We start from the raw sequence: 19,488 nt of genomic DNA on the forward strand, positions 1-19,488 counted from the left end.
TCCCTAGATTGTCCTCCTTTCCTTTTTTAAGAGATGGGCGCTACACTTGCCTTTTTCCAGTCATCCAGGATCTCTCCTGATCTCCAAGAGTCTTCAAAGATAATGGCCAAAGGCTCAGCAATGACATCTGCCAATTCCCTCAGTACCCATGAGTGCATTAAATCCAGGCCCATGGATTTGTGTACATTTAGTTTTTCTAAGTAGCTCTTAACTCGTTTCTTCCCCACTGAAGGCTGCCCTCCACCTTCCCACACTGCATTGTCCAGCACCATAGTGTGGGAGCTGTCCTTGCCTGTCAGTACTTCAGCTTTTTCTTACATCCTCTCTCACTAGGTTACCTGTCTCATCCAGTAATGGCCCCACACCTTCCCTGATAACCCTCTTACTGTTAACATGCCTGTAGAAACCACTCTTGCTACCCTTGTTACTGCCAGCTGCAGTTCCAATTGTGCCTTTGCTGTCCTGATTATTGCCCAGAATTTTCCAGCCATCTATTTATACTCCTTAATCCTCTGTGCAAGTTTCCAATCCTTGATCCATCACAGCTGATTACAGATGTCACATAAAAAGCCATCAACTGCAAGCGTTACACATTCTTTTCGGATCCTACGCTTTTCTTGTAGTACCGGGATACACTGACTCTCAAAGCAATTAAGAGCCTGTACAGTAGTTTGCCACAGGACAATCTGTCCTGAACACAAATATAGACAATGGTTAAATCATGCTGAATGTGTAAGCCGGCGGTGGCCAAACCATGACTCGCAAGCTGCATGAGGCTCTTTTACGGTTATAAGCCCATATCCCCACATTTTGCACCTACCAGATTAGACATCCACCTATCCTCTGCCATGCAGCAGGGTGATGGTGATCTCAGGGTCTTTCTGCCAAGTGGGGATGGGAGGCCCCCTGTACTGATGACAGGACCAAGAGCTATCTAGACCATTCCCGACAGCTCCTGTCTCCACAAGGAGCGCAGGGGAGCCCAACTGCTTCTGCTGACCTGCACCAGACCTCCAGTAATGACCAAGGCCGCATCCCTGGAGTGATGGGGGTGCGATGATGGGGAGGAGAAGTTGGAGTGGTGTTGGGAAGGGGTGGGTCTTGGGGGGGATAGATATGGACATGCTCCTCCCCCTCAGAGCCAGACTGCAAAAATGCTCAGTAGATGGCCTGCCAGCTGAGAATTGGAAACCCCTGATCTAACTCATTGATGAAAATACCAAAAAAAAACCAGACCCAGATCTGATCCCTGCTGAACCCCTCTATTATGCCCTTCCAGCATGACCGAACTATTGATAACTACTCTCTGGGAATAGTTATCCAACCAGTTATGCACTCACCTTATAGTAGCCACCTAGGTTTTATTTCCTTAGTTTGTTAATGAGAAGGTTATGCGAGACTATCAAAAGCCTTATTAAAGTCTAAATATACCATGTCTACCACTTCTCTGAATCCACAAGGCTTGTCACCCTGTCAAAGAAAGCAATCAGGTTGATTTGACAATTTGTTCTTGACAAATATATGCTATTACTTATTATAAATCCTAGATGTTTGCTAATTGATCCCTAAATAACTTGTTTCCTTACTTTGTCTGGTACAGAAGCTAGGCTAAACTTATATGTAATTTCCTTGGTTGTCCTAATTTCCCTTTTATTTAATAAACAGGCACTATATTTACACTTTTCTACTGTTCTGGAATCTCTCCCATCTTCCATAACTTTTCAAAGACAATAGGTAATGGCTGAGATCTCAGTCAGTTCCTTGAGTATTCTAGGTTACATTTCGTCAGGCCTGGTGAGTTAACGACATCTAACTTGTCTAGATAAAATTTCATTTGTCCCCCCCACCCACCCACCCGCCCTATTAGTTTCTGAACCTATCCCATTTTCAAGGGCATTCGCTATATTAGGTTTTCAAATTGCCATCAACCTCTTGGTGAATATCAAAACAAACAAGTCTTTCAGCACATCTGCCACTTTCATATTTTCTGTTATTGTTTTTCCCCTCTTCATTCAGTAATGGGTCTAACCCATCCATATCTTTTTCTTAATACTAAAATCATAGAACACTAGAACTGGACGGGACCTCGAGAGGTTGTCCAGACCAGTCCCCTGCCCTCACAGCAGCACTAAGCACCATCTAGACCATCCCCGATAGATGTCTGTCTAACCTGCTCTTATATGTCTCTAGTGATGCAGATTCCACAACCTTCCTAGGCAATTTATTCCAGTATTTAACCACCCTGAGAATTAGGAAGTTTTTCCTAATGTCCAACCTAAACTTCCCTTGCTGCAGCTTAAGCCCATTGCTCCTATCCTCAGAGGCCAAGGAGAACAATTTTTTTCCCTCCTCCTTTTAACCCTCTTTTAGGTACTTGAAAACCACTATTATGTCCACTCTAAATCGTCTCTTCTCTAAACTAAACAAGCCCAGTTCTTTCAGTCTTCCCTCATAGCTCGTGTTTTCTAAAAGTTTAATCATTCTTGTTCTCCACTCTGGACCGTCTCCATTTTCTCCACATCTTTCTTTAAATGTGGTGCCCAGAACTGGACACAATACTCCAAATGAGGCTTAAATGAGTGCTGAATGGAACAGAAGAATGACTTCCTGTGTTTTGCTCTCAACACTCCTGCTAATGCATCCCAGAATCATGCTTGCTTTTGTTTGCTACAGTATCACTGTTGACTCATAACTACATATCTAGACAACACATAACTAGATCCATTGTTTACAGTCAAGCCCTTCGGTACAATCGCGTTTGCTCTGATCCTACTGACAGAGATCAAAACCTACAAGATCTTTACCAAATATTTATAAACCTGAATTACCCACCAGGAGAAATAAAAAACAAATCAACAGGGCCAGATGAATACCCAGAGACCAGCTACTCCAAGATCGGCCCAAAAAAGCCAAGAACAGAACACCACAGGTCATTACCTACAGGCCCCAACTGAAACCAATGCAATGCATTATTAAAGACCTACAATCTATCCTTGATCAGGATGCCACGCTGCAGAAGGCCCTAGGTAAAAGGCCTGTTCTCTCCTACAGACAACCTCCCAACCTTATGAGGATTCTCACCAACAGCCACAGTCTATACTGCAGGAACACCAGTCCTGGAACTTTTCCTTGCAACTAAGCCTGCTGCCAGCTTTGTCCACACATCTATTCTGGAGATACCATCACTGGACCTAACCAGGTTGTTCACAGAATCACGGCCGCATTCTCATGTTCCTCAACTAACGTCACATATGCCATCATGTGACAATACCCAGATGCTTTGTATATTGGACAGATTTCACACACTCTTAGACAAAGAATTAATGGGCACAAAACAGACATAAAAACACTCCTGACCCACAAACCGGTCAGCTGACATTTTAATGGAGTGGGCCATTCTGTTAATGACTTAAAAGTTTGTGTCTTACTGAAGAGGAATTTTCACAACACTCTTGAAAGGCAGGCTGCTGAACTCTCTTATATTCAAATTCGACACATTAACATGTGGTTTGAACTGGGATAGGAATTTTCTGGGTCATTATGGGGCTCGTTTGCATACTTGGCTTAATCTAATTCTTGACTCCCCCCCGCCCCCCGCCACTCTGATTTGCTCACCTTGATAATTTTCTTTCTGATTTGTCCACCTTGATTACTGTTTTTGGTTCTCTGTGCCTTAAATATTGAGTCTGTTCTGGTATGGCTATGGTCTGAAGCAGGTCTGTTCCACGAAAGCTCACCTAATAAATTACTGTCTTAGTCTTTAAAGTGCTACTTGACTGCTTTCTTGTTTTGATAGTATATAGACTAGCACGGCTTTCTCTCTGTTACTGTTGACTCATATTAGCTTGTGGTCCACTATGACCCCTAAATCCCTTTCATAGTACTCCTTCCTAGACAGTCACTTCCCATTCTGTATGCATGACACTGACTGTTCCTTCCTTATTAAACTTTACCCTGTTTACGTCAGACCATTTCTCCAGTCTGTCCAGATAATTTTGAATTATGACCCTATCCTCCAAAGCAATTGCAATCCCTTCCAGCTTGGTATTATCTGCAAACTTAATAAGCATATCCTCTATGCCAGTATCTAAATTGCTGATGAAGATACAGAATAGAACCAGTCTCAAAACAGACCCCTATGGAATCCCACTTGTTGTGCCCTTCCAACATGACTGCAAATCATTAATAACTACTCTCTGAGAATGGTTATCCAGAACCCACACTACAGTAGCCCCATCTAAGTTGTATTTGGCTACTTTATTGTTAAGAAAAGAATGTAAGACCATATCAAATGCCTTACCAAAACCTAGATATACCACATCTATCACTTCTCCTTTATCCACAAAATATGTTTTCCTGTAAAAGAAATCTATCAGATAGGTAACAGCCAGCATGGATTTGTGAAGAACAAATCATGCCAGACCAATCACCTTATCTTCTTCCAGATGTTTGCAGATGAATTCCTGAATTACTTGTTCCATTATCCTTCCTGGCACAGAAGTTACACTGACTGGTCTGCAGTTTCCTGGATTGTTCTTTTGTCCCTTTTTATAGATGGGAATTAGACTTGCCCCTTTTCCAGTCTTCTGGAATCTCTCCTGACTTCCAGAACTTTTCGAAGATGATAGCTAAATGTTCTCATGCATTTGTAGACTATTTTCTCGTTACCTTTTATTATTCTAAGCTTGCCTGAGCTCACTTTCTGCCTTGGCCTTTCTAATTGCCCCTAGATACTTGCGTTTTTTGTTTATATTGAGCCTTTGTAATTTGACCTAGTTTCCACATTTTGTAGGACTTTTTTATTTTTTAAATCATTCAAGATCTCCTGGTTAAGCCAGGGGGATCTCTTGTAATAATTCTCTCTTCTACAAAATGTAAGAGTTTACTTTTGTGCCTTTAATGTTGTCTCTTCGAAAAACTGCCAACGATCTTCAACTTCTTTTCCTCTTACACTTGTTTCCCATAGGATCTTACCTACCAAGTTTCCCAAGTGTGCTCAAGTCTGCCTTTTTGAATTCCACTACCTTTCTGCTGCTGTTCTCCAACTTATCGTTCCTTTGAATCATGAATTCGACCATTTCATGATCAAATTCACTCAAGCAGTCTCCCATTTTCCAATTCTCAACCAGCTCCTCCCTATTTGTCAAAATCAAACCTTGAACAGCCTCCCCCTATTCCCTCCCCCACCCCGCAGGTAGCCCTCTCTTCCTTCTCAAATTGAAAAAAAAACTTTGCCACCAATACACTAAAAACTTGTTGGATTATCTATGCCCTGTTGTGTTGTTTTCTGCCCAACACGTCTGGTAATTGAAGTCTCCCATCACCATTAAGTCCTGTGCTTTAAATTAGTGTTATGTTTTTAAAAAGCCTCATCCACTTTTTCCACCCAGATTAGGTGGCCTTTAGACTCCTATCATCACATCTCCTCTATTTTTAACCCTTTTATCCTTACTCAGTGTCTCTTATTTCCACCTCTACTTCAGTTCAAACCCTCCTCCCTTCCTGTTCCTCCTGAACAAGCTGTACCATTCTACACAATATTGCAGTAATGTTTACTATCACATCAAGTCTCTGCGATGCCACCTATGTCATAGTTGTGTTTATTTACTAGCATTTTGAGTTCTTCCTTCGTATTTCTCACATTAGTAAACTCAGTTCTAAGATACTGATCTGATTCCTCTCCCACATCCAGTTCTGTCTTTTTTTTTTCTTTATCCCTGCTATTACACCCCATGCTCCATCCCCAGTTTCTGACTTTCTCCATGGGCTCCATGATTTTGACATACCTGTGGGCTTTGGTTATCTGCCCCTGCTGAACCTAGTTTAAAGCTCTCCTCACTGGGACAGCCAGTCTATATCCACATGTTTTCCCCTCTCTCAGTAGGTAGACCCCATATATGCTCAGCAGTGCTTCTCCCTGGAACAGCATCCCCTGGGTCAAGGAAGCCAAAGCCTTTCCCTTCACAGCCAGGCATTCACCTTCATGATGCACCTGTCTCTGCCTGGGACCCTACAAATGCGTGCCTTTATCCCCCTCAGAAAAGAGAGTCTCCAACCACCATGACCCTATGTTTCATCCTCAGAGTGGTAGCCACGGACCTCCCAGCCTGGGGGGCAGTGGGGAGGTGTACGTGGTTTCTCCTCTTCCACCTTAGGGGAGGATTCATAATGTCTTGTTGCTTGGGCAGTGCAATGATTTTCCATCACCACGGGGGGCGGGGGTGAGTTGGGAGCAGGGGTGGAGTGCTGACGGTTGCCGAAAGTAACCACCTTTCAGTGCCATCCCTCTCAGAGAGCCAAATCCTCTGCCCCAGTCGTGTGACAGCAGTCCTATATAACTGGATAGTTTCCTCGACTTCAGCTATCTCCATAGAAATACTTAAGACAAATTTCTTGTGAACACAGCCTTGCTATTTCCTCCTGTAGCACTCCCAGCTGTTTCCTAAGAGATCCCACTAGTAAGTACCTTTCACATTGGATTTTACCCCAGCCTGGTTTACAGAGAATGGGAAATGCAGACCACCGTTTTTGCAAAACCACACCGGGATCTGGGTAGAGAGCACCCCTAGTTAGGCTATCTGTACAGCACCGAGATAGAGCACAGAAGCCACAGTACACCAGGGGGTTTCTTCACAAAGCACATCCAGAGATATGAATTAGGACAGCAACCTGGAGGTGTAGCTCATGTTCATCTGGCAGAAGCTTGGTTTTCAATCCCCCAGCTAGTACATGCAGATTGACCACACCACAGAAGGAAATCCACAGTGACCAAAAATGTGCCAACAGAGTACAAAGTAAGGCTACTTGTTCCCAAGTCTTCTCTCCGTATTTTCTGCAGAAAGGGCAACATTCTAACTATAAAGGGGCTTGATTGGGACATATATATACACTGCTCGTGCACTGTTTATAGCTCTCGGATGTCACACCAGAATGCCTATCACTGGTCTAGTAGTCATGGATTTCAACAAATTGCATATCTACACCAGAGGCAGGAAAAGTCAACAGTAGCAAGAATAGAGACATACTCAAAATAACACTGTAATCTACAGAATTAAAGGAGGCAGAGTAAGGCAAAGAAAGCGTTTGTTGTGCTAACCTGTATGTCCAGTCAAATACAATCAAACAAAATATTTTCAAAAAGTATTTAAGCTTTTTCAGTGGCTGAAGTCCAACTGACAGTCAGTGGGCCTTAATCCATACATTACAACTAATACTAATTGAACAAAGCAAAAGTTAAGGAAATGCAAATGTTACTTGAACACTTCAGAGAACTCAGGGAAGGAACCATGAGAAGAGAAGATTGACAAGATGGTGAAATTGAACTGGCCTGCAGAATCCAGTTTAAACTTACTGCTCCTTGCCGCCTTCAGCCAAAACATGGCAAACCTTTGTTTTCAGTGTATTTACCTTAGTTGATTAAAAGCAAAACTGACAAATGTTCACAGAATTAGTCACACAAATGAGATGACATCTGCATCATTATTAGCAGCAGATCTATTAGCCACACATCACAGGCTGGTTTGAGAAACACAACTCAAAGTGGGGTACTAGATTCAAACCAACATGTGGGGTAAGCAAGCAAACTTCCAGCCAAGACTTTATACAGCAAACAGTAAGTTAGTAGTAGAGTTGAACAGTAAGGGTGTGTCTACACTAGCTCCCTACTTTGAAGGGAGTATAGTAAGCAGGGTGTCGGAAGATTATCAATGAAGTGCTGTATTGCATATGCAGCACTTCATTAAGCTAATTCTCTCCCGCAGCAACTGCGAAGTGCCGGCTCCTGTGTAGCCACAGCCAACCTGCCGGTACTTCGAAGTCCCTTTACTCCTCAAAATTTTGAGGAGTAAAGAGACTTCGAAATTGCCCAGGCACTTCAAAGTGCCAGTGGGTTAGCCGCAGCTACATGTGAGCCAGAACTTCGAAGTTTAACATTTCAAAGGTGCCGCGGGGAAGAACTAGCTTAATGAAGTGCTGCATATGCACGGCAGAGCTTCATTGATAAACTCCCGACACCCTGCTTACCATGCTCCCTTCAAAGTAGGGAGCTAGTGTAGATACAGCCTAACTGATGAATGTTCAGGACAGGAATCACCAGCCCTGAGTGTGACAATTAACATATGAACTCAGCCAAATATACTGACCTACCTGTGCAAAGGCTAGTTAAGGAACAACTGGCTATTGTGCTATTCCTACAAAAAATTGCCCTTCCAAGAAGATAGGTATGTCAATAGTTTTAATAGCAAGCTACTTTGTGTCTCTGTTTCTGCTGTTCCTTAACCAGTCCATTAGAGATGCCTTGCACTACCTTGAGACGTTGGACGAACAGTGTTTATTTAAGGAAGGAGAAATCAGTCAGCGAAACTAGCCCATAACCTCATTTTGCTGAGTTACTGTCCTCTGTGCAGTGAAATCATGTTTTAGAAGGAAGTCCAGGTCTGGACTCACTGAGCCTGCTGTGAGTCCCACATTACTAATATAGGTACACCTTTAATTGCCAGTATACTATGCAGGCTACCACAAATTTTAGCAAAGGGATGGTATTAGTTAATATTGTGGTCTGATACAGTATGTAGATTAGCAAATTGGCCTTTGCTTTTTAAGAAAAATCCCCTCATTTCAGAACCAGGACAAGAATTTAAAGGGATTGGGGAAAGAGTTTATTTTAATAAGCACCACAGAGAAACTTGGAAAGTGTAAAGTAGTCCAGAGTCAAAAAATTAAACAGGGCCTAAAACTAGGCTCTTAAGTCCACATTTAACCAAAACACTGACCTGATTTTCAATTATGCTGTGCTTTCAACAACTCCCACTGAAGTTTGATTAAGGGGCTGGAGCACATGACCTATGAGGAGAGGCTGAGGGATTTGGGATTATTTAGTTTGCAGAAGAGAAGACTGAGGGGTGATTTAATTCAGCTTCCTGAAGGGGTGGTCTAAAAGACATGGAGAGAAACTGTTCTCAGTGGTAACAGACAAAATAACAAGGGGTAACAGCCTGAAGTTACAGAGGGAAAGGTGTAGGCTGAATATTAGGAAAAACTACTTCACCAGGAGGGTGGTGAAGCACTGGAATGCATTCCCTAGGGAGGTGGTGGAATCTCCATCCTTGGAGGTTTTTATGTCCCAGCTTGACACAGTCATGGCTGTGATGACTTAGTTGGGGTTGATCCTGCATGGGGCTGCAGGCTGGACTTGATGACCTTTTGAGGTCCATTCTACCACTGTGATTCCGTGATTCAAAGTTCATAGCTCTAGAGGGCCAGGGAACTGCTGAGTGCTCTGCACTTCATGAATCGAAAACTTATGATAAAGATCAGAATCAATAATGGGCTTTACCTCTGGAAAGGAAAAACATGACAACTAAGCAACTGGAAAGAAACACCACAATGCTTCCAACCAATCTCTTAACATGGTGTCACTGGCTATTAAATTTACTACCATTTGAGCAAATTTCCTCTGCAGAAGGAGAAAGCATTTGTCCCATAGTGCTTAGTTTCTGAATAAAATTCTAGGGTTCTTTCCAGACTGCTCAATCAGAGCTGCAGCAAGCTGGAAACTTGATGTAGTCCCAAGAATCTTATGTTTGGCTCCTCATTCATTAGTGTTAATAATGGCATTCCAGCACCTCATGCAGGGTCAGCAAAACCATTTGTAATTGAAGTGTTATGCTTTTGAGAGTGCGTATTTAGAGCCCTGCGCAGATACTAAAAAGTGGATCTGCATCAGCCAGGCTTAAGTTCTCATCCAATCCACAATCTGGATTTTACTTGTACCTGCACAACAAATAAAGGCAGGAAGAGAGACCAGTGATGTTGTGCAGGGAAGAGGCAGGCAGCAAGAAAGGGGACTGGAGTAAGGGGCAGAAGGGACCTCAGACCAGGGCTCCATGCATCAGTACTCACCAGACAGGATGGGAAGAGGGACGGGATGGCATTTGGATTTTTGAGGGTGGGAGGAGATTTGGGAAATAACGTACACTATGTCAATTGGTGAAGATTATGCTAGATGTCCATCAGTGAGATCCACTCTAGTATTGGAGGCTGTATTTGTCTCATAGTGCTAGTGTTACTGTTGCACAGCATTTTCCAGCAACGAGAGCTAAAGAGCAAGAGGCTCAGAAATGTCAACTGTAATTAAAATGAGTTTTCAGATTGTTCTCTTGAGTATGGTAACTGTAAAGAGAGAAGCCATGCAATGTCTTCCATCTCCACTCACCTTGTTGCTTTCATTTTCTTTTTGCTGCTTGCTTCTTCAGCCTTCCCGCACCTGTTCTTTCATGTTTTTTAAAAAATATATATATATAAAATTCTCCCTGCTTTTCAAGTCTTTGGCCAATACCAATTCCTTCTTGTCCCTCCTGAAATGTGGCACTCAGAACTGGGCATAATGCTCCAGTTGTAGCCTAGCTAGCATAGAATCGAGTTACAACACAGCAACACATCCCAGAATGGGTTTTTTTGGGGGGGGGCCGGGGGGGGGGAAAGGCACGAGTGTGTTATATTGTTGACTCATGTCTCAGAACTGGAAGGAACCTCTAGAGGTCATCAAGTCCAGACCCCTGCACTTACAGCAGGACCTCTCACCCGCCCTGACAGTTTTCTGTTTTTAACAAAAAAGATCTGCCTGGGACCCTTGAAAGGCACCTGTCCCCTGAAGGACTGAGCTCACAACCCTGTGTTTACAAGGCCAATACTCTAACCACTGAGCTGTCTCTCCCACTCATATTTATCTTGTGACCCAATAGGACCCAGCTCTCTTTTCTCCTTCCTAGGCAGTCTTTCATATTTTATATATATGCAGCTGACTTTTTTCTTCTTAAGTGGCGTACAGTAAACTCTTTCATAGCCAGCAGCCCCAGGATTGGGATGTTGCCAGATATTCAAATAGTCTTGATAATGGAGAGGTACACCTAGCAATGCATAATACTAAAGAAAAATAATATTAGATATTAAGAAACAAAAATGTATGCAGAGTACTTTATTTACCACCAGTAGTATCGTACACTGTACACATATTGTATTTGCTATATTTATTTGTCTTTCATTTGACTACATGCTATTTATGGAAAACTTAACTGAAATTTACTTATGGCTAAAATGCTGGTTAGCTCAGAGTTCCAGATGATAGAATGCTGCATATGTAAGAGCTTACTGTATACTGCTGTTATCCTTATTGAATTTCATCCTATCACTTCAGATTGTTCTTGTTTGCCTATATCATACTGAATTTTAATCCTATCCTTCAAAGCACTTTCAACCCCTTTTTTCCCAGCTTCGTATCATCCACAAACTTGATAAGTGTATTCCATGGCATTGATGAAGACACAATATAGTTGAGATGTTCGTAAACACAAATTATTTCACATTTATTTGCAACTCCTCAGACAACTTTGATTTTATTTTGAGTCATGTTATATTGTCCACAGACTGCTACCTCACTGCTTACCCTCTTTTCCCAGATAATTTATGAAAATGTTGAACTGCACTGATCCCAGCACAGATTCTTGCGGGACCCCAGGATTAATTTATTTCCACTGTGAAAGAACAATATATACATACATTTGTTACCTTCCTTAAAGGAAGTAATTGAACCAGGAGAGGGTCTTCTCTCTTACCCCATCACTACTTACTTTGCTTAAGAAAATGTGATGAGCAACCTTACCAAAAGATTTCCGAAAGTCCAGGTACATTATATGCACTGGTTCACCCCTCTCCATGTTTGCTGACCTCCTCGATGAATGCTATAGACCGGTGAAGCATTATTCCTCACTACAAAAGCCACATTGACTCTTCCCCAACATACTATGTTCATCTACCCATCTGATAATTCTATTCTCAGTGTAGTTTCAACTAGTGTGTTTGGTACTAAAGTTACGCTTAATGGCTCATGATTCCAAGATCACCTCTTGAGATCTTTTAACAAAAAAAAAAAAAAAAAAAAAAAAAAAAATCAGCATCACATCAGCCATCTGCCAGTCATTTGGTATAGAGGCTGATTTAAACACATATACAACTAGTGTTCTGTTCAGTTCTGAGTTCCTTCAGAATTCCTATGTGAATACCAGCTAACCCTTGTGACAGATTTCTGTGTAAATTTATAAATTTGCTCCAAAATCTCTTCTACTGACACCTCAGTGTAGGACAATTCCTCAGATACATCACCTGAAAGGAATAACTTCAATGAGGGAATTGCCCTTGCATCCTTTGCAGTCAAGACAAAGGCAAAGAACTTCTTTATCTTCTTCACAATGGCTTTGTCTTCCTTGGATGGTCCTTTAGCACCTTGACTTTATAGTGCCCGCACTGACTGTTTGTCAGTCTTCCCATTTTTAATGTATTATAAAAATTTATATATTTTTATACTATTTTTAAGCCTTTTGCAAATTGCTCTTCAAATTCTTTTTATGGCCTTCCTCATATTTTTGTACTGGAGTCGCCAGAGTTTATGCTCTTTTCCATATGCCTTATTAGGGTTTGACTCCCAATTTTTAAAGGATGCCTTTTTTCCCACCCAATCACTTCTTTCACTCTGTGTAGTCGTCCGACAGCTTTTTTGGCCCTCTTGTTGCTTTTTTTTTTTTTAAATTTAGGGTATACAGTAATCCCTTGAAATGTGCAATTTCGAGTTGCGCTTAAATCACACTAATGCAAGTTAAGCACAACTCAAAATCCTGCTGCCCCCAGCCCTTGCTCAACCCTGCCAGCCTGCACGACTTTGCCTCACCCCACACACCCAGGCCCAGCCCAAGTTCAACATCCCCAGCCCCAGTTCACACCCCCACCCCCAGCTGTGCCCAGATCAACCCCCTATGGCTCTAACTCAACCAACCCTGCAAGGGCCACGCAGCTCCAGCTCACCATCCCCCTCTTCCTCCTGCAGCCCTAACCCACCCCAGGCTTAACCCCCTCACCTTCCTCCCACATCCCCAACCCACCGCCAGGCTTAACCCTCTCCAACTGCCCACCCCTCAAGCCCAGGACTTACCTTCCAAAGGAGCTGCAGGTGTTCTTTTCCTGCTGCTTCCCCAGCTGCAGAACCTGCATTCCGCCAGGGAAAAACCCACCCCGACTTACGTAAAATTTGGGCTATGTGAGGGAGCGTGGGAACACAACTCTCTCTTAATTCGAGGGACTACTGAACATAAAATCTGAGCCTCTATTTTGGTGTTTTCAAAAGTTGCCATGCAGTTTGCAGTAATTTCACTTTTGTGACAATTTCTTTCAATTACTATTTAATTAGCTGCCTTTTTTTTTGGTTCAATTCCCCCTTGTTAAAACTTAAATGATAGTGTGGTTGGTTTCTCTGGTATTTCCCACCTTCCTGGGATATTGTATTCATTACACTACAGTCACTATTACTGAATGGTTCTTTTACATTCATGTCTTGGACCTCATTTTGTGTTCCACTTACGAGTAAATCGAGAATTTCCTCTCCTCTTGCGTATTCCATGACTAACTGCTACAAAATACAGTCATTAATAGGTCTAGAAATGTTATCCTGGCACCTCATCCTGACAGAACATGTTCTCAGACAACCTGCACAAAACTGAAATCCCCATTATTGTCCGGTTTTCTGTTTTTGTAACCCTCTCATCTCCCTGAGCATTTCACCATCATGGTCACCATTCTCCTCAGAGGTTGGGTAATATATTCCTACTGTTATACTCTTCCAAATCCAACACAGAGATTCTATGGTACAGTTTGAGTCACTTAAGGCTTTTACTGTATTTGATTGTATGCATACTTATATGCTCCTAATTCAAGTTTGTTCCATTCCATGGTTTAAAAAAAAGCAGAGCTGTAACTCATAGATGTAACTCATGTCCTCTGTCATTCCTATAGATTGTGCACCCTGGTATCACTTTGTCCCATTGATTATGGTCATTCAACTATGTTTCAGTAATGCCTATTATATTAATATCCTCTAACACCAGCCACACAAGTTCCAATCTCAAATCTCCAGTGCTCCTTTGCTCATTGGGTAACCAAAAACCAAACTGGGTCAAGTCAATGGCCCATCTAGCCCAGTATCCTGTCTCAAACAGTGGCCAGTACTAGAGCACCAGGAGGACTGCACAGACAAAGGACAGCTGAAGTGATCCATCCATCTCCCTCCAGATTTCTGACAGTCAAAGGTATACCACTGCCCCAACCTTGGGATTGCATCCCTGACCATCTTGAGTAATAGTCATTGATTGACCTATTATCCATGAACTTATGTAACCCTTTTTCCTTGACGCTTTAAAAGGTTCAGCTCTCAAACTGGCATGAACACATTCACTTTACACCCCATACAGTAATTTAAATTGGCACTGGGACAGGATCCACAACAACTTTTATGTGAATGTGAGAAACAGTACATGATACACAGATGAAAGAGCAAGTAGTCTTCTTTTCTAATGGAAAAACACTGGAGCTTGAAACGAAACAACAGATGGGAAAATGATTTTTCACAGATTTTAAAAAGGTCTATGAATTACAGCTCTGCTTTTTTTAAACCATGGAATGGAACAAACTTGAATTAGGAGTATATAAGTGAGATGTGCATACATCACTAAGTCAAGTTGTTGTTCAGCCCATAAAGTACCAAGTTACCTGAGCACAAATGATCATGGATTGTCCTCTGGCCAGACAGTAGTACTGGAATATTTTTTAAAAAGCACATTTTTTAATAAAACCCCATGCTATGCTACAGCATACCAAGGTGGCGAGAAGAACACAAAGGGTTCATAATAGAAAATGTGATTCATTCATAGACAATATTAGATAAAAATGGAGCATTTAAATGACCTTCACACAGCTTTTCAAAGATAAAAAGAGAAGTGGTCCCTGTCTTGAAGAGCTAATCATTATGTTAAAAGCTATGTTAGAAAAACATGAAACACAATAGAATACAAGCAATTTAATTGAAATTTGACAAATCGGATAAAAGAAACTTGTGTGATAAAGGTGAAGAAGAGGGTGTGGTGATTTTGAAGAAGATCTCAATTTGCTTTGGAACAATTATAAACCAGTAAGTATTAACCAAAATTGTGGGTTTCTCTCATTTGTCCATAGGCTCTTAAAAAAAAAAAAAGTTTCCATCGCTTCATACTGTCAGCACCATATGTATTCCCATTGCAGGGGTGCTGCAACCAAGTGTATTCCTGGCAGCCCACTGTCCTCTGCCTGGCCTGTGTTTTGTCCCAGTGGCTGGTGAGGGAACCTGGGTCTTCCCTTCTCTCTCTGCAGCAGCCAAGGCCCTCACTGTCTAACCTTGCTACTTTATTCCTGAATCTTTTCCTACCCTCCCAGCTTCTCCCAACCAGTGTTTGCCAGCCTCACAACTCCCCGCTCTCAGAATGGGACTATGGTACTACCCTCTTGCCCCAAATGCATCTCCTTCCTCCAAGCCTACATCCCTGCAGATCCCCTTCTGTTGCGAGTTCCAGGGTTTTCTACATGTCCCTCCTGTTCCTCTGAAGCTGAGCCTGCTCCCAACCAAATCCCTTCTCACAGCTGCTCCTGCAGGTACAGCCAGTGTAGTTAACTGGCCCACGAGGCCATCATCTCCCTTTCCAGGTTTATATGGAGTAGATGCCCCATCACGTCAACCTTTTCCAGCAGAATAAAATTATTTTCAACGCTTTTCTTTCTTAAAAAATGACTAGGAAGTCACATTTTAAAAGATTACATTAAAAGAATGGTATTCAGATTGCAAAGCTGAGCCCTCAGTGAAGGAAGTGCCAGTGTAGCCTCAATGCCTGTGCATCACTGTATAGACCTTAATCATTTTTCCACAGAACACATGCTTCATTCAGTGCCCAAGTTGGATGCAGAAGGTTAAGACTGAAAGGGCAACAGAAACCTTTTAGCCGAGGTGTTCTGAGCAAGACACGAGAAGTAATTCTTCCTCTCTACTCTGCACTGATTAGGTCTCAACTGGGGTGCCTCTACACTCAGAACTAATTTTGAAGTTAACTTCAGAGTTAGGCAGTACTTTGCAGTAGCAAGCAGACAGTCTACACACGTTTTTCCTTACTTCAACATTAACGAGGGAGCCCAACTTCGAAGAACTTACTCCATTCCTGGGAATGGGGTAGTGCCCTACTTTGAAGTTAAACTTCAAAGTAGGATGTGTGTAGACACTAATCTTCGAAGTTGCTTACTTTGAAGCAAGCAACTTCGAAGTTATTTTTATAACGTAGACACAGTCCTGCGTCTAGCTCGGGGCCTCACATTTTAGGAAAGATGTGGAGAAATGAGAAGGGGTCCCAAGAACAACAACTAAATTGATTAAAGGTCTAGAAAATATGACCTATGAGAGAAAATTAAGAACTGGGTTTGCTTACTTTGGAAAAGAGAAGGCTGAGAAGGGATATGAAAACAGCTTTCAAGTACATAAAAGGATGTTACAAGGTGGCAGAAGAAAAATTATTCTCCTTAGCTGCTAAAAATAGAACAGGAAGTCATGGGCCTAAATTGCAGCAAGGAAGATTTAGACTGGATATTAGGAAAAAATTCCTGTCAGGGTGGTTAATTAATGGAATAAATTGCCCAGGATGCTTATAGCATCTCCATCACTGGAAATATTTAAGAACAGGTTAGATAAATATCTAACAGGGATGACAGATGGCACTAAGTCCTGCCATCAGGGAAGGGCACTGGACTTTATGACCTCTTGAAGTCCCTTCCATTTCTAGTATGCTATAATTTGCTATTTCGTTACTTTCAAATACTCAACTTTCCAACCTAAAAAAACATTCTTTTCAGTTTTATGTAACACTACTAACAAGTTCAGTTTAAAATTCATGTTATTCATTCTGGAATTCAAATATATTACTCATTTGCTCTTGATTATGGGGAGGCCTTGCAGATTTGTTTAATCCAATTCAGCCTCCATGAGAATCAGTGAAGTATTGCTAACAATCTGCAGGTCAGCTCCATTACAACAAATAAAATATTTCTAGCCAATCTGAATTTATAACACATTCCTAGGTCAGCACTGAAAGATTTTTGTAAATGAATTTCATCTCAGCTATACTGATCTATGGAAACATGACCAGTAACTATAGATATATTTAGTTCTTATTCACTGGAGATGAATTTATTTATTTGTCTGGTATTTCTTATAACATGTAATTAAACCATTAGCAATACTGGGATTACTGCACTTCCTTGAATGAAATTTAGCTCTTTTGTTATTTCTATAGACTGTGATAGGATTCTAATACTCAATGAATAAATCAAAACTTCTACAGCCTAATGAGGAAGAAAAAGCTGTGTCTGTTAGCAATTATATAACCAGGGCCATACTTATACAGAGGTCTGTAATCTGTGGCTCCGGAGCTGCATGTGGCCCTTTAGGATTTTTTTGCGGCTCCTAATGCTACAATTGCAAAGTTTAAAAAAAAAAATCCCAATTATTTTCAAACAAACAGCACACATCTAAAAGCCCAAAAAACAAAACAACTCCTATCTAAACAGCAAACAATATGTGATCTCCAAATGCTGAATGCTCCTCAGTGTCCTCCACAGAAAGAGAAGGTTCAGGAGTGAGGGTCAGGAATACAGTGGTACAAACATGCACAGAAAGTATGAAGAAACAGAATACGTAAAAAGTTTGTGAACATCCTGCAGTAAACGGGTATCACATTGCAAATCATTGTGTATGCACTGTTCTTAAAATAGGGGTTACAAAAAGTATGGTTTGACTTTGTTTATTAAGGACCATCTCATATTCACATGCATTGCAGTTCTTGAATTATTGAGGGTTGTTTTGTAGGTTGTTTGTTTGTTTTTTTAACTGAATTTGAAAAAAAGGCTCTTCTTGCTATTTTAACTGCTGACCGCTACCTTATTAAGTACACGCTTATTATTGTATATTTAGAAATAATTCTGCGGACTTTGCTACTCAAGCCTGTTTTGTCCCGGTAAATTTAAAAGCTATTGAGAGCTGAAATTACCCTCATTTGATTCTCCGAAAGATCAATTTCACACTATTCGACATACCTACGTATTCCATTAAGTTAGGCATGCAAAGTTAGCATAACTTGCTATCTTCTTCTTTCAGTGGTCATTCTGTCACCTGAATCAAACAAAATTGAGGCTTCTCTCTGATGGGAAACACTAGGGGCTTGGCTGTATGGAGTAGCTAGCAGGGGTGATCTCTAAAGCCTATCAGACTGTTGTGCGCTAGATCCATGTAGACTTAGTTTGAATGAACTAAAAGCTCCTCACATTCTGCACCAATTTAGTGCTGTTTTAGATGATGTGCTTTAGAAATCACACTTTCAGGTACAGTGCTGCTCTGTGTAAATGAGTCCTAAGCGTCATTTCCTTATGACACATCAGAACGAGCTTTTTCTCCGAGGTGTCCAAGTGTACCCAGCCCCTTCAAAGTGCTGCTATATAAATAGTATTAAATTCTTTTACACACACTACAGTACATTAATGCACACTTCAGGCTAACACACAAATTCCTGACAAATAGTTAACTGGAACAAATAATGAATGTGGCTATAATGTTGAATTTGAAGGCTTTGAGTATTACTTGGCTACAGACTATTTCACAATGAACGTGAAATTTGCTGGCCCACAGAGATTTTTTCCACAACTGTAGCTTTAAATAGCATGCACAGCTATATTTAAATAAATGAGTAAATATGACTTCGTTTTTGAAAGTGTGGTTTGTATATTGTAATATGTCTGAATTGTAGGAACCTGCTGTTTTTCTGAGTAAAATGATAACAGTGCAAAGTTGTTAGTTCACAGGCTCTTTCAGACCAAAAAAAGAGGTACAGAAATACTGCAAAAATAAATCATTATTGTACGAGTGTCAAAAGACATCAGATTAGATGGTAGGGTTTTCCAAATGAGCTTAACTCAACAAGCTGAAATACTGGGAAAGATTTACTTTTCATCTGTATATTGAGGGGAAAAAAAATTAATGAATAAACCATTGACTGCTACTGTACGACCAAGTGTACAAGATTCTGAGAGACTATTTAAGAAAATAACAATGCAGAACCATATCAATATGTCCTGGGACAGAGGTACTATAATCTCATGTTACAAACCTTTATTCAGATCAGTGCAAGAGGAGACTTAAAATAGCACTGAAATCAATGGCAATGCACACGAATGCATTCATTCTGCATCCTTCTGCAGAATCGTGGCCCATGTATATAAAATATTTGCCAACTCTTTTCCATATTTAATAATAATAAGCCTACTTACTTGCTTTTCCCTTTGTACACTGTGGCATATGATCCTTCCCCTAGTTTTTCCAGTTTTTCATAAGAGTCTGCTTTTCCAAACTTGGGGCTTGTAGGCTAAACAAAAACAAAGGATGGAACTTTCAGCAATAACACCAAAATTAACTGCTTTGATTCAATCTTGTAAAACTAAATAGTGTTACTGAAACTGAAGGGATTATACCTGACTTTTTTTTATATAATACTGGCTGCAAAGATGAAGCAGAGCTAATGTAGTCTAATAGGTTTCTTGAAT

General features: G+C 41.1%; 1 protein-coding gene across 2 annotated transcripts in view; it reads right to left on the reverse strand.

Moving 5' to 3' along the window:
* The window catches only part of CDK14 (cyclin dependent kinase 14), a 555,604-nt gene that overhangs the window by 366,463 nt on the left and 169,653 nt on the right, over positions 1-19,488 (reverse strand). For both annotated transcript variants that reach the window (XM_074984765.1, XM_074984766.1), the window contains one exon: positions 19,216-19,310. In XM_074984765.1, the coding sequence (XP_074840866.1) occupies positions 19,216-19,310 (95 nt within the window). The remainder of the gene's footprint in view (positions 1-19,215; positions 19,311-19,488) is intronic.

The sequence above is a fragment of the Carettochelys insculpta genome, chromosome 2 (genome assembly GCF_033958435.1).
Source record: "Carettochelys insculpta isolate YL-2023 chromosome 2, ASM3395843v1, whole genome shotgun sequence".
Lineage (NCBI taxonomy): Eukaryota > Metazoa > Chordata > Testudines > Carettochelyidae > Carettochelys > Carettochelys insculpta.